This window comes from Hemiscyllium ocellatum, chromosome 25 (assembly GCF_020745735.1).
Source record: "Hemiscyllium ocellatum isolate sHemOce1 chromosome 25, sHemOce1.pat.X.cur, whole genome shotgun sequence".
In the NCBI taxonomy this organism is placed as follows: domain Eukaryota; kingdom Metazoa; phylum Chordata; class Chondrichthyes; order Orectolobiformes; family Hemiscylliidae; genus Hemiscyllium; species Hemiscyllium ocellatum.
This window is the reverse complement of record NC_083425.1, coordinates 13,411,038-13,427,246: the sequence shown is the minus strand read 5'-3', so window position 1 is coordinate 13,427,246 and position 16,209 is coordinate 13,411,038. Positions and strand designations below refer to the sequence as shown.

General features: G+C 38.7%; 1 protein-coding gene across 1 annotated transcript in view; it reads left to right on the top strand.

Annotated features, from left to right (window-relative positions):
- The window catches only part of rnf213a (ring finger protein 213a), a 168,369-nt gene that overhangs the window by 88,245 nt on the left and 63,915 nt on the right, over positions 1–16,209 (top strand). Inside the window, exons 29-37 of the mRNA XM_060844830.1 lie at positions 2,576–2,698; positions 3,873–3,928; positions 5,168–5,321; positions 5,710–5,845; positions 7,057–7,245; positions 8,819–8,949; positions 11,410–11,567; positions 12,943–13,155; positions 14,506–14,684. Of these exons, the coding sequence (XP_060700813.1) occupies positions 2,576–2,698; positions 3,873–3,928; positions 5,168–5,321; positions 5,710–5,845; positions 7,057–7,245; positions 8,819–8,949; positions 11,410–11,567; positions 12,943–13,155; positions 14,506–14,684 (1,339 nt within the window). The remainder of the gene's footprint in view (positions 1–2,575; positions 2,699–3,872; positions 3,929–5,167; positions 5,322–5,709; positions 5,846–7,056; positions 7,246–8,818; positions 8,950–11,409; positions 11,568–12,942; positions 13,156–14,505; positions 14,685–16,209) is intronic.

Genomic DNA, 16,209 nt, shown 5'->3' with positions numbered 1-16,209 from the left:
AATGCACTTTGGAAAAAAGAATACAATCATGGGCTACTTTCTAAACGGTGAGAAAATTCGAAAAGCCAAAGTACAAAGGGATCTGGGAGTGCTAGTCGAGGATTCTCTAAAGGTAAACATGCAGGTTGAGTCCCTGATTAAGAAAGCGAATGCATGTTGTCATTTATCTCAAGAGAGTTGGAATATAAAAGCACCGTTGTGCTCCTGAGACTTTATAAAACTCTGGTTAGGCCCCATTTGGACTACTGTGTCCAGTTTTGGTCCCCACACCTCAGGAAGGACATACTGGCACTGGAGCGTGTCCAGTGGAGATTCAAACGGATGATCGGTAGGTCTAACATGCGAGGAACGGCTGAGGATCCTGGGATTGTATTCATTGGAGTTTAGAAGATTAAGGGGAGATCTAATAGAAACTTACAAGATAATAAATGGCTTGGAAAGGGTGGACACTAGGAAATTGTTTCTGTTAGGCTAGGAGACTAGGACCCATGGACACAGCCTGAGAATTAGAGGGGATAAAGTCAGAACAGAAATGCGGAGACATTTCTTCAGCCAGAGAGTGGTGAGCCTGTGGAATTCATTGCCACAGAGTGCATTGGAGGCTGGGACGCTAAACGTCTTCAAGGCAGAGATTGATAAATTCTTGACGTCACAAGGAATTAAGAGCTATAGGGAGAATGCGGGTAAGTGGAGTTAAAATGCCCATCAGTCATGATTGAATGGCGGAGTGGACTCGATGGGCCGAATGGCCTTACTTCCACTCCTATGTCTTATGGTCTTATTGCTGCCTACCCCAGTTATCTTTTAAGTTACAAGACTTCGTCTTCCTTCGCCTTGAAAATATTGAATTGATCCTACCTCCAGTGCATTCTGGGCAAGGTTGCACAACCCTCTGAGAGAAAAAATGCTCCTCACTTTTGTTCTGCCTGGTGACTCCTAAATATAAAGCATTGCCCCCTGGTTCTGTACTGATCTAGAAGTGAGAACATCCTTTCCACATCCACCTTATCAAGACCATTCAGGATCTTATATATTTCAATCTAATTACTCCTTATTTTTCTAAACTCCAATGTCTTGTCAAATCTATCCTCACAAAATAACCCACTCATTCCAAGTATCAATCTCATAAACCTCCTGAATTGCCTTTAATTTGTTTACATGCTTCCTTTATTAAAGAAAACACAACTGCATACCATATTCAGGATATGGTCTCACCATTACCCTGTAAAACCATAATATCTTTACTTCCATGTTAATTTCCTTTCATCTAAGGATTAGTCACCTTGATTACATGCTGTGCCCACATACTTACTATTACTTAGTAATACACTGTAAAACCTAAATTCCTTTGCATTGCTAATTCCATAGTTGTTCTCTACTTTTTCAATCTTACTGTTGAAGTGAACAACAATTTCTCACAGCTTAAAAATGTGTTGCTGGAAAAGCGCAGCAGGTGAGACAGCATCCAAGGAGAAGGAGAATCGACATTTCGGGCATAAGCCCTTCTTCAGGAATGAGGAGGGTGTGCCAAGCGGGCTGAGATAAAAGGTAGGGAGGAGGGACTTGGGTGAGGGGCGTTGGGAATGCAATAGGTGGAAGGAGGTTAAGGTGAGGGTGATAGGCCGGAGAAGGGGTGGGGGCGGAGAGGTCGGGAAGAAGATTGCAGATCAAGAAGGCGGTGCTGAATCTGAGGGTCCAAAAAGGGATGAATACAGATTTCTCCAGCTTCCTCATTTCCCCTCCCCCCACCTTTTCTCAGTCCCAACCCTCAGGCTCAGCACCGCCTTCTTGACCTGCAATCTTCTTCCCGACCTCTCCGCCCCCACCCCCTCTCCGGCCTATCACCCTCACCTTTAACCTCCTTCCACCTATCGCATTCCCAACGCCCCTCACCCAAGTCCCTCCTCCCTACCTTTTATCTCAGCCCGCTTGGCACACCCTCCTCATTCCTGAAGAAGGGCTTATGCCCGAAACGTCGATTCTCCTTTTCCTTGGATGCTGCCTGACCTGCTGCGCTTTTCCAGCAACACATTTTTAAGCTCTGATCCCCAGCATCTGCAGTCCTCACTTTCTCCTAACAATTTCTCACATTCTACTTCACCTTCCACATTGTCGTCTTCACAACATACATTCCTATCTATCTTGATGTCACCTGTGTATTTATGTGTTATGCCTTTGCACCCCTCCTCTAAGTCATGATGCAAATTGCAAAATGTAGAAGTTTCAGCATACATCCTTACAGGACTCGACTTCACATCCTGCCCTTCAGTCAAAGCCCTATTTCCTTTTTCCACCAGCTAACCAATCTTATTTCCATGCTAATATGTTAGTCCCTTTGCCTCATGTGGCATCTTATGAAATGCCTAATTCCTGCTTAATGTGCAAGCAAATGGTTGCGACATGGAAGTGGTTACTGTGAAGTTATAAATAATAAATATTTTGATTCAGGGTGTATATGCGCTTTATTGTGCGTATGGAACATTTAATCAAAATTTGGCCAGTTTATGCGTCTGTATATTTGACATGAAAGTTTTAGTGATGTAAGGCCAAAATTATTTTTCTATCTTGTTATTAGATCCGTGGCAGTCAGTTCACATTGATGACCTAAGGAAGTCGAAAGACATGATTGCAGATGTGACTGCTTTCAAAGGTGTTACTATTAGCCAGCTGTTTGGCAAAGATCCAGGGGAACCTGAAGGTATGTATATTTTTCACTTTCTTTTCGGATAGTGGTTGGATTGTTACATTGTAATTTTTGTGAATATTTAATTGATGTTTAGTTTTAATTTTCAAAAATTAAGCAGATGAAGAAAAGTTTGAAAGCTGTTCCTCATGTTTGGTAGATTTACTTCCTAGTGGCATCTTATTTAGTAGAAAACCGATTAGAATAGATAGTAGAAAAGTAGTAAGATATTGCGAAAATTTTCACCAGGCCTTAGAATGAGAAGCTCTCCAAACATCTCACTACAACTCAATGTAAACCAAAAATATAAGATTTAAACCTCATGAGTGCCAGTTGGTTATTCGTTAATTTATCAAACTCTCAGGTATATTAAAAATGTCCTATGTTGGAGTCGCTGAGTTTAACAGACTTCAATTAAATAAATAATAATACCCAAACATGTATTTTTCCAGTGTAGGCCCCTGAGCCACGTTCTATCAAATATGACCTGTGCATCTCCCTGTGTAGCTTCCACCTTCTACCCTCCCTTTTTAATTGGTGAGAATCACCTTATCTGGCCCTCATCTTTTGTGTTAAGAAAATTTTGGATGTGATCAATGTATTCTGCCCAATGACAAAACACAGAATGTTTGTCTACAATCGAACATAGGAACATCGTGAAACAGAAACCAAACACTAATCCATCTGGCCAATCTAAATATTTAAGCGCTACATTTCCCAAGTTACTGACCAGTTAATTACTGTTAAACATTTTAATATTTATCTTGTCTACACCTATACTTTCATCCAGTTTATTCTTATCCACTGTAATCATTTTCAATTTCTGCAGTCTTTTCTTTATAACCTGAATGCCTATTCCCAGCTGTTGATGTGATCCCTGTTATGGAGATGTGTTATCAACAGACAAATCTCCAATATCATTGACTGGATATATATGTATATTTGTCTTCAACTTTTTGGAAAGAACACTTTACAAAACAAAAGACACTGCTTATGACAGCAACAGCGTATTTGCCAAGAACAAGTTGATTGGATGAAAATGCAAAATTTGCTATATTTTCAGAGGTCACATGACCAGTATGTGGGCTGTAGGGAGGAAAGATACTGGATTTGTGTGCACAGTCTAAGATCATGAGACTCTTCTGAAAGTAACATTAGTATACTTAACAAGTATTTCTTTGTATCATAGCCATGATTGTGGACCAGGGAGAGATGACTGAAGAGCCTGTATCTGAATCACTACTTGTAAGTGTTTTTTAATTCATTTGAAATCCTTTATCTCCAATATTAAATAGCACATGTTGCATATTTCAACAAATTCAAGGAAAATCTAAAAAGGAAAAGTAGCTTAAATATCTTGGGACACTTATACTTGGTGAGAAGGCAAATAGTGAGGATGATGCAAAGAGTCTCCACAGGGATGTAAACTGGTGAAGTGGGTGTACTAAAGTTTGCCATTATCTGACATAAAATAATGTGGGAAAACATGAGGGTATTCACTTTGACAGGAAGAAAATGGGAGCTGAATATTATTTAAGTATGAAAAACTGTGGAAAGCTAAAGTACAGAGGGATTTATGGAGTATTTCTGTATGAATCATTAAAATGCTGGCATCTAAATTCATTGCACAGTTGGGAAGGCAAATGGACTGTCAGCCTTTATTTCAAAGGGATTGAATATAACAATAAAAAAGGTCTTGCTTAAAAAGGGGTAAATATAGTGGAATGGGTTTGAGTGGGTTGCTCTTCAGTAGGTTGGTATGGACTTGGGCCAAAAGGCCTGTTTCCACACTGTAGGGATTCTATATGTAAAAATTATACAAGGCACTAATCAGACCATACTTGAAACACTGGGAACAGTTTTGCCCCCCATATAGGAGGAACGATAGTTTACTATTGGTAACAGTCCATAGAAGGTTCCCTTCATCGATCATAGGTGCGGAGGGGTTTTCATTGAGGAGTGGTTGAGATGGTTGGCATTGTATTCATTGGAGCTCAGAAGAACAAGTAGAGATCATATTGAAACATGTGACGTGCTGTAAGCCTGTTTTCCCTCGTGGAGAGTCTAGGACACAGGACATAATCTCAGAATATGGGGACCCATTTAAGACAGGGATGAGGAGGAATTTTCTCCTCCAAAGATAGTGAATCTGTGGAATTCTTTACTGCTGAGGCCTCCTTAAGTTGGTATATTAGCTATACTGAAAGTTGACATAGACATGTGTTTCAGTAATTAAGAGAATCATGGGTAGAGTGAAAAGGCAGGAAAGTGAAGTTGAGGATTATCAAATCAGTTGTGCTCCCGTTGCATGGTGGATCAGTATGGATGGGTTGAATGGCTCCCATGTCTTTTAGTCGAATAGTGAATGGAAGTGTAGTTCAAGCATTACTTTTATGAGATGATGCTTCCTTCTTGTTGCATTGTTTGTTTTAATGTCTTTTTTAGTATGTAAATATGAATAACTTGCACTGTTTCTTTGAAAAGAATAATGAAAAGATCTTGGATACAACCTCACTGATAAGGAGTTGTGTGCAGCCTGCTGTTAGCATGCTGAAGGATCAGCACCAAAGTGCTAGTCGCAGCACGAAGCGAGTAGAAATTCTACTTTCACTGTTAATGGAAGACAATGAGCTCAAAGGTTTGTTAACTGTTTTACGTGGATCAAATTGTTATGTCATTTACAAATGAACATAATGTCTGACTTCTCAGTAAAGCATATTCCATTGCAGCTATTGAGATAGTCAGGCTCAGGTTGATGTTGATCATGAACTAGCTCTAACAATTGTGAACAGCTATGGGATTTTTCAGTAACTGGCATTGTTTAATCTGTTTAAATGCAAAATGTACAGCCTAAAATATTTCACTGGCACCAGGCAAGCAAGACCCTATTTCAGCATTTGGATAACCCTTTAAATTGTTCTTTTAAATGGACCATGTGAATGCGTTAATGACTGGAAGAAATGTGTACTGTACAGAGAATGATGGTTCTCAGTAAAATCACTTAACCCCATGGTTTTTTTATTTAGCTTCATTCCTTTCAATGATGAAACAAAGGCTACATTCACTTCTGCTGAAGAGAGATGAGGAGTCTATCAATGCAACGGAATGGATGGTGCGGGAAGCCTCAAACCTTGAAGCACTTCAGGAAGGTGGTACCTTCAGGTATCTCTACTCTGTTCCTCCCTCCAAGAAGGCTTAAAAAACTGTTTTTAATGCGAAATAAATAAATTGTTGAAGTTTCACTCTTAAAATATCTTTTCAAGAAAATTGAAAATTCATTGGTGGTATTCAAAGTTTGGGAGAAGATTTGTAGTTCGGGTGCTCGTTGCTGTGGTTCTGTTCGCCGAGCTGGGAGTTTTTGTTGCAAACGTTTCGTCCCCTTTCTAGGTGACATTCTCAGTGCTTGGGAGCCTCCTGTGAAGCGCTTCTGTCATGTTTCCTTCGGCATTTATAGTGGCTTGTCTCTGCCGCTTCTGGTTGTCAGTTGCTGTCCGTTGCAGTGGCCGGTATATTGGGTCCAAGTCGATGTGTTTGTTGATAGAATCAGTGGATGAGTGCCATGCCTCTAGGAATTCCCTGGCTGTTCTCTGTTTGGCTTGCGCTATAATAGTAGTGTTGTCCCAGTCGAATTCATGTTTGTCGTCTGTGTGTGTGGCTACTAGGGATAGCTGGTCGTGTCGTTTCGTGGCTAGTTGGTGTTCGTGGATGCGGGTTGTTAGCTGTCTTCCTGTTTGTCCTATGTAGTGTTTTGTGCAGTCCTTGCATGGGATTTTGTACACTACATTGGTTTTGCTCATGCTGGGTATTGGGTCCTTTGTCCTGGTGAGATGTTATCTGAGAGTGGCTTGGTTTGTGTGCTTTATGAGTCCTAGTGGTCGCAGCAGTCTGACTGTCAGTTCGGAAATGCTCCTGATGTATGGTAGTGTGGCTAGTCCTTTGGGTTGTGGCATGTCCTCGTTCCGTTGTCTTTCCCTTAGGCATCTGTTGATGAAATTGCGCGGGTGACCGTTTTTGGTGAATACCTTGTATAGGTGTTCTTCTTCCTCTTTTTGCAGTTCTGGTGTACTGCAGTGTTTTGTGGCCCTTTTGAATAGTGTCCTGATGCAACTTTGTTTGTGTGTGTTGGAGTGGTTGCTTTCATAGGTGGTATGCCGTTGTATTTTAATCACTAATGAACAATTTATGTTTGAGGTCCAAAAGGTATCAGAATAGCTAAAGGATGTGGTGAAGTCTGCCTAAAAGAGATGTTTACATGAAACAAATGACTTTTCTTTTACTCCATTTAAAAAAAATGTCTGTCTGCTGTCTTGCACTATTTGCTTTGGTTTTCCATTCAAGTTTATTCAATTTAAAAACAGTATTTTGCTTTACAGGCACACACTTTGGAAACGAGTTCAGAAAGTAGTGACACCTTTACTGGCACAGATTATCTCTATTATAGACCGAGACTGTAACCTAAACTTGTTAATTGATGAGACTCCTGAACTTGTACGAACACTTTGGTTGGACATTTTTCGTGACTTAAATCTGCTGGATATTCCTTATAACAGAGATATCCTCAAGTAGGTATTTTACAAAGTACAGTGATCTTCATTATAAAAAAAACTTCTCATTGGTGAAGGAGCAGCTAGTATAACCTGGTATTGTGTGGTTTTTAACTTTGTCCACCCCAGTCCAACACTGGCACTTTCACGTCATGACCATTATTTATTACATTCTTCTTCCCTCTGGTGGTATTGCATATTTACAGCATCTTTTTTCCTATAAGGCATTAATTCTCACTGCTGAATAATAGCTGAATTGGTCTTTGATTTCCTATTGTTCAATTCCTGGAGTTGAAATGTTCTCAATTTCATGGATTTGTCACTGTATTACCTCAATAAGTGTTGAGCAAGAGCTTAGGTTCTTTACATTAGAAGGAGGAGCTAAGCCCTAATCTGTTTCATAGGATCTTGTACTAAAAGGTTATGAAATTGCACTATTGAAGACCAAGGAGGAAGTTTGCTGCCTCATTTGTCAGCTCCTTCTATAACCAGCTGTGTTATAGCTGCATTTTGATCATAGAGTCAAACAGCATAGAGACAGGACAATCGGCCCACAATGTCTGTTTCAACCAACAAACATCAAGCTATAATAATCCCATTTATCTGCACTTGATCCATAGCCTACTCTGACCCAGCATTTTAAGTCTTCATAAACCTGTTCTTTTCCAGTAGCTGCAAGTTCCTGCTGTTAGAGATAGAACATTATAAAGTTAAATCTAGCGTCCTGCATGTTACTTATGATCCCCTCATCTAAGGAAAGATATGCTGGCATTGCAGGCTATTCAGAAATTGTTCACTAGGTTGACCCTGGGTATGATGGAATTTTCTTATAAGGAGAGTTGAGTGGGTTGGTCCTGTACTCATTGAATCTTAGAAGAATGAGAGGCAACCATTGTTTCGGGAGAGTCTTAAGACCAGAGGGTATAGTCTCAGTATAGGCAGTCACCATGTTAAGACAGAGATAAGGAGGAATTTCTTTTTATTAGGAGTGAATCTGTGGAATTCTTTACTGCAGAGGTTGTCAAGTCTGTCTTATTCAGAATACTCAAAGCTGAAATAGAATTTTAACTGATGGAAATCAAGGATTATTGGGAAAAGGCATGGAAGTAAAGTTAAGGATTATCAGATCGTCAACCATGATCTCATTGAATGGTGGAGCAGGTTTTAAGGGCTGAATGGCCGGCTTCTGCTTCAATGTTTTAACTTCTTATATGATGTCCAGTACAGATTGGATCTGGCAAAGACTCTGAAATACATTGGAAGCCTCTCCCTTCTTGGCCATAAGTGTTGACCTATTCCTGAGCCTGTGTCAGAGATAATAACCTGATTGGGTTTTAGCCTCAATTTGATACTTGAAGCATGATTGTATTTGCTATACATAAAAATAAAAAAGACTAAACATGGAGGAGAATATCGTTCTGTTGTTAACACCATCACTGCAAACTTCCAAAGTAGTATTTTTGTTTTGTCCCTACCCCCATCTCAGCCCTTCCCACATACATTCTGCCTAAAGGTTGAAAAGTTGAATCATGTTTTAAAATCGTTTACAATCTCTGTATTTTTTTTAAGCTGCTTATTATTCATTTGGCAGTTTACAATCTGAGATTATTGTCCACAACTACATGAAGATGGATGTACTGGCAATTAGTAACATGTTACCTTTCAGTTGGAGAATAAAAGACTTTTTGGATGAATTATGGATTCGGGCCCAGTATATGGAAGGTATTTGATGATTACTGTGACCACATAGTTAAATTACTATAGCAATGCTGTGATCTAACAAAAATAGATAATTGAAAGGCAGCTCAAATAAAGCCTTCAGATTTTCTGACAGAAATGAAGTATAAGATAATGAGAGAATATTTTAAACTTTATGTGAAGTCATGACATATTGAAATCTTCCGCCATTATAAATGCCTTCTTCAGCTATTGGGCAAAACAGACTCAAAGCTATGATGTTGTATAATTACAGTTCAGGCAGAATGTGAACTTAGTCTATTGTTATTGACACAGATCCTGATATTTCCGGCTTCCTCAAGTTCTGCCTTATTCTAGCAACACACTTGAGAATTGAATAAGCAGCAAAAGAAAAACAGATGTTAAAACACACATCCTCCTGAAATTTCAGTGTGCCTTGGTTTGGAGCTGCGGTGCGTTATGACCAAAATGGGAGGAGTTCATGGCCTATCTCTCGACCCACTATTCCACGGGTCACAACATAAAATTGATTGTTTTATCCAATACCTATTACGACCGGTTGTATGCTTTCCGTACACAAGATAAGAAGAAAAAAAATCCATTTATCGAATTTCTTTAATAAACAAAAATACTGATTTAATGTAAAATAATTCTTCAATGACCCCTTTAAAACGAAAACACTGATATATCCACAGAAATAAATCAATTTTTTCATGACCTTTCAAAACTCTAGACATCAAAATATTAAACATGCAGTTTTTATATCAAATCAAAGAAATCAACCAAAAGTATCCTTCTGGAGTGTTCTGAAGAAATGTCATAATGGACTTGAAACTCTGTTTCTCTTTTCACATTTTTGGTCTGACCCAATGAGTTTCTGCAGCATTTTTAGTTTTGTTCCATGCTTACAGCATCTGCAGTATTTTGCTTTTATTTGATGTTCTTCTTTAGTCCTATTTGCTTTTTGAATCAAGCCTTAGCAGCAGAATCACAGAAAGCATTCAACTGATCAACTTTTTTATACCCTTAACATGAGTCAAAAACTGTTAAATCTATTAAAGCAATTGCTTACAATTAAAACCCCATTATCCATTTGTAACAGTGCCATAAACACAATGGGTGTGCTTTTCCCTGAACAATGTCGGAAATGGCAAGAATGAGCAAAAGGTCCCGTTTTGCAATCAAGTGTTGACTGTCCAGATGAGATTCTTGCTAGTGAGCAGCGAGGCCTATTTGCGTTAATTAACCCCTCATTATTACATAATCTTACCTCATTGATGTGCAGTTTCCCATTCTCCCACCTGCCTGCTGAAAACTAGATGGCAATAATTCCCAACAGGAATGTCAAAAATGCCAGGCTGCCTACGACTCTTCCAGATTATTGCTTCCTCCTCCACCCTTTTATCAGTCATTAACATCGCCAGGCACACCCTGTGGCAGTGACCATATACAAACTGTCCATTAGGACTTGTAGGTCCCTGGCTGCAAAATGGGATCCAATTTACCTCCATCCAACACATTTGGAACATTTTCTCGGAACCATGCAGGACAGTTGAGGACTGCCAATGCTTGACCAGCTGCATGGCTAGCCTTTAAAAATGGCACTGGTGCCAGGAATCCTGAGAGGTCTCGACAGTACTTCTGTTTATAGCAAGTGAAAAGATAACATGAGCAAGGTGTTGGTCAGGTGAGGTGCGTAGGTAATAAGATGAGTTTGGGAAGATAGTGTGAGAGTATTCCTTACCACTATCTTACTTGTTGCACCAGAAAATATATTTTTGTACTAAGAAGACATTGCAGTTCTAACCTTTAAAGGTGTTCACTGTCCTGAATCCCAAGAGACAATGTCACTTCTTCATTGTTTATTGTGTTCCTGTCAAGTAGATCCAGTTTTTATTGCTTAGTAAAGTTAGTGCCTGCTTGTGCTTGGTATCAAACTTGAGCTTACTTTCAGAATTGCATTTACTCTTTACAAGCCTAAGTATCTGATTCTGCATAATTAGCTCAGTAGCCTAGCTTGTTCATCTCACATTCAAACATTCAACTAATGCAAGATTGCATAAAGTGCTTATTTTTTTCCAAAATGTGGCTATACTTTAGACTAGGTTTGTGAGAAGGTCTTCAACACATGCTACTGAGCTTGGTTGCTTTTTACAAATGTATGACCAAGAAGCTGGAGTTTGAAATCCTTTTACATTCTGCATTGTACTCATGGTATTACACTGTTCATAAATACTTGTGTGATATGTGTGGATGAGATAGCACATGAACAAAAATTCTCCACTTCAATTCCAGATGAAAATATCAATGGAATAGGCCTATTAATGCCATATGTTAGTCATTTATTCTTTTAATTTACTATTATGACCTCTATATTTCTGCAGCTACAAATTTTACCAGACTGCAGAATTAAACAGATTGGAGTCTTGAAAGAATTCCACATAATTAATTATTACTTGTTCTGTCTCTCAAATTCATAAACAGGACAAGGTGAGCACAAGCTGAATGAAATATTTAATAAAACTGGATTTGGAAAATACCTTTTAAATCTGAGTGAAGAATGGAGACAGGAATTTTTCTTGAGGTACTTGAACGATTTCCTGCTGATGACCATGAGCATTTCATCTGAATCAGAATTTGAGGTAAAGTATTCGAATCTAGTTGATTGCTTCGGGTTCTTCAAAACAGCAAAATGCTTTCGCGTAATGAATTTGACCTTTAACATTTAGACAGATAAAGAAAATTAAGTAAGGAAGAACCCCGCACCAATAATGTAGCCAAACAAGTTTCTTCTGCGTACTCTGCACAGGCAATAAATTGAAAATCTATCCCTATCGATCAAATAAAATATAGTGGTAGTGCTTAATATACAGTGCTAGTAAAATGCAGGGCTTCTAATTGAAATTGGGAAACTGAACACAATACCTTTCCACTCATTTTTCAGGACTACAATGAGTGCCATGCACAGAGTGCACATCCTGACAACTCAAAAGTAGATTGTGGGTCATATTATTATTTGAACAAGCTCTAAATACTCATTGTGTCTCGAAAGTCATTTACGTTCAGTTTGCGTCAGCAAACATGTGCTTGCTTTGCCCATGGTTGGTGTTTGCAACTTGCCTTGTGGTGGCTACTGAAGAGCTCATTGCGGCACAGACAAGGTTGTTCAATGTTATCCAGTTTCTCAGTGGCGTCACTTAAGCAAATGTTTGGACTCCTCTCTACATAAAGACTGAAACCCCTGCTTAGGTGTCCGTTAGAATCCATATAAAATGGCCAGGCTCCAGTATTAAGTTGATTAGCTTTCAGGTGTACTTTGGTCATGAATATAGTACAATAAATTGTCCCTCATTATAAAACTGGGCTAATGAGATTCAATTTCATCCTAATTTGAATTTCTCAGAGTTTGTGGATTCGCTCACCAGCCTTCTTGATGCTGACATTTAGACGTAGAGACTGAGTCTCTGCTGAAACGAAGTTGGAAGTCACATGATAACAGGTTATAGTCCAACATGTTTATTTGGAATCATGAGCTTTTGAAGCGCTGCTCCTTAGGTGAAGTCCTGCACTTGACAAAGGAACAGTGCTCCAAAAGCTTGTGATTTCAAATAACCCTGTTGGACTATAACCTGGTGTCATTTGACTTCCAAGTTTGTCCACCCTAGTCCAATATCGGCACCTCAACATCATCTGCTGAGACGGGGACAGAGAAAAAAGGGAGGTTATAGGGATTGGCAAGGGAAAATAGAGAGGTGAGAATCACCATACCCCAATCATATGATCTGTTCAGTAGCCCCCACCAGCATACACCATGATTGAGAAAGGAACAGTTGAAATGCAGTTCTTCAACTGTAAGTTGGACAGTCATGTTGAATAAAAGTCATGAGTTTTGAGGATATCCAATGTCGTATAAAATACTGTGTAATGAAGCCTGAGAGACTTTTCATAAAACATTTATTCGATATGCTGTGATACTTGCTAAACCTGGTTAAACTTTTTTTTGTCTGTTTTATTTAGTTCCTTCAGGGAGCACTGATGTCCTGTGTAAATGAGTTGAAAATAAAGCACAGTATTGGGGATGATCTGTCTATATTTTGGGTGCACATTGCACATCAACATTTCAAAAATCGTCTTCAAAATTTTTCACGAATTGTTGCAGTGCAACCTTCGGTCCTGCAACTTCTACAGAGGGTGAACAATGATATTCAGAAAGCTGAAAGCAGAGAGATGGTGAGTGTGATTATCAATATTTCAACACAATCGTAACCACCAGGAAGAAAATATTGCATTTATATAGCACCTTATTGTTACCCTTGGGATTTGCCAATACACATTATTTTCAAAGTCCAATCACTATTCCAAAGTCATAAATTATTAAGTTTATTATTAGCAGAAGAAGTAGCATTTTTTTCATTGAATACTTTGTCCTCTCACTTGTAGTCCTTTAGAACAAAGAGGATGCTTGAGACCGGAGCTCACAATTAGGAGAGGGGAGAGAAGGCTCTAAGAGAGACGGGTGAAGTCAGGCAGGCTGTGGAAAAGGCAGAGGAAGAAAATACATTAAAAGAAATAGGTCCATGTTCTACATAGGTAATCATTGGTCAATATGTTTGTGGGTGCATGGTCACTTGCGGGGTCCTGCACCTCTTTGAGCTTTATTCATGCTGTGTACCTTCAGCCTTTGGCATTTGCCATACAGGATGATCCCGAACAACTGTTCGAACAACTTTCAGACTTTTAGATTGTCATCCTCCAGATGGTTAAATAGCTATCTGCCATGAAATGCTGTTGTCTGCTTTTAAGCCAAATTTTTAAAATCTATTTGGACACTGGCCCTCCTATTCCATAAGCCTCAATTTTTTAACCATTCTTTTATTTGATAAATTGTAAAACTCTTTTTGAAAAGTATGTTGACAATATCCACTCCATTCCTTTTGTTCCCTTCTCTGTTTCTTTATCAGAAAAATGAATTAGATTAGTCAAACATAACTTACTTTTGGGAGAAAGTGAGGACTGCAGATGCTGGAGATCAGAGTTGAGAGTATGGTGCTGGAAAGGCACAACAGGTCAGGCAGCATCCGATGAGCAGAAGAGTTGATGTTTGAGGCATAAGTTCTTCATCAGGAATGAAGCTTCATCTGCCTTTTGCAAATCTGTGCTGGGTTTCCTTAATTAGCTCAAATCTGTTCATGTGTCTGCACCCTAGGGATGTTAGGCTTCTAGCTTGTAGTTGATAGGATTTTCCTTTCGTGAATAAAAATATCAAATTTGACACTCAGGTACCTCTCCTTGTCCAGGGAGGGTTGAAAAATTAAGGCAAGCCATTTTACTATCTACATCTTCACTTCCTGTAACAACCTGAGATGCAAACCATCCTGACCAGGTGATTGATGTATCCCAAGCATGGCATATCTTTCTGATAGGAATGCTTTTTAAGTAATCTCCAAACTCTAATCGTTTTGACTTCATTAGGACAGTGTTTTCTGTTTAATAAATTCCCCTTCATTTATGTAGATTGCCTTCAATGAGACTTTTCCCCCATTTAAGGACTTTTAATTATTTTTTGTTATTTTAACATAGGTCATCGATGTTTATGCAGCAGCTGCCTGTGTTGAAATGCTAGAATCTGCACAAAATGAAATGTCACCTGAAGTCTGGTTACATGAAGTCAATAGTCTGCAGATGCCCATTGAACTAATCTGCACAGAAGAATTTCTGCAGTGCCAGGGGATCAAATCATCTGTTGTACATCTTGTCCAGTAAGAATTATTTTATTAAAATGTTGTTTGAAAACTTAGAGAAGGGAATGTAATATTTAACAAAGTATGGCAGATTGCAACATAGTTCTAAGATTTGTGATTGTGAAAAAGTCAAAGTTATGTTTTGCTGTTTTAAAGCAGTATAAAATTGCGATCATAACTAACAACAATGCAGTTTGTTCACATGTAATGATGGGCCGCCTCAAGCAGCTATAACCCTCTAACAGCAGCTTATTCCTCTTTGATTTTAGGGGGCTGCCGCTTAGGTCACTGCTTCATATTCTGTTTGAAATTCTGTTTCAGAGCTGCTCTACTTTGCTACTTCCTTTCTTTCACATTCCACTTTGAAAGGTCTCCCCAACCTTAATTCCTCCTATCTACTGCTCATCATCATCTCTTTAATAAAGCACCAGGCAACATTTTCTCTAAATACGACTTAGTTGTATCACTTTTCAAAGAAGTAAACATGCAAGCTATCTTAAATCAGTGAGTCATGATTTGGAGATGCCGGTGTTGGACTGGGGTGTACAAAGTTAAAAATCACATAACACCAGGTTATAGACCAACAGATTTAATTGGAAGCACACTAGCTTTCAAAAGCTGGTATGCTTCCATTTAAACATGTTGGACTATAACCTAGTGTTGTGTGATCTTTAACTAAAGCAGTGAGTTAATAGGTTGAATTTACAGCTCTATATTTAAATGTTTATTCTCCCACAATTATTCTTTTGCTGATGCTGATTTTAATGTTAAATGATTGAAATGAACTATGTTGTTAAATGAACTAACACCTGTCATAGTCCACAATATAATGTAGAATGTTAAAGGTTATTTATGCAGAAGCATCATGTTCAATTTCTTGATCAAAACAAATGAAATTTGTGTGATGCAGTCTGTGATCCTCAAGTCTGTAATTGTTCTGTTTTGTCCCCTTTGGTGTCCCAAAAGCAAACTCATGCAGCAATTATTTAAACATCTCAGTTTAATGTGTGGCCAGTAATATTGCTCATTGAATAGCTACTGCAATTAAATAGTGTTGTTAATGTAGGGAATCATCTCTATGCACTTCACAATGATAATACAAATACTGAAATTGAGATAATGGAAGATATATTAGGAAAGATGATGAAAAGTTTGGTTCAAAACATTTTTTTAATGCAGGTTAGAAAGAATGTTTTACACTGAGGATTTCTTACAAACATCCAAATTAGGAGGAGGAGTGGGTCATTTGGCTTCTAGTCTGCTTGAGCCATTTGATAAGATCATGGCTGATCTCATTGTGGCTTCAAATGTATTTTCTGTCTACTTCCTCTAACCTTTGACTCCCATGTTAATCAAGAATCTGCCTAACTTAGCCTTATGACCATTTCTCCACTGCTGTCTAGGGAAGAGAATTCCACAGATCCACAACCCTCTGAGAGAAAATGTCTTCTCATCTGCATCTTAGATTAAAATTTCGAATAACCACAACAGTCAAAATTTGCAGAGCACAGCATTGCTGACTGATACTAAATTGGGAGGGGGT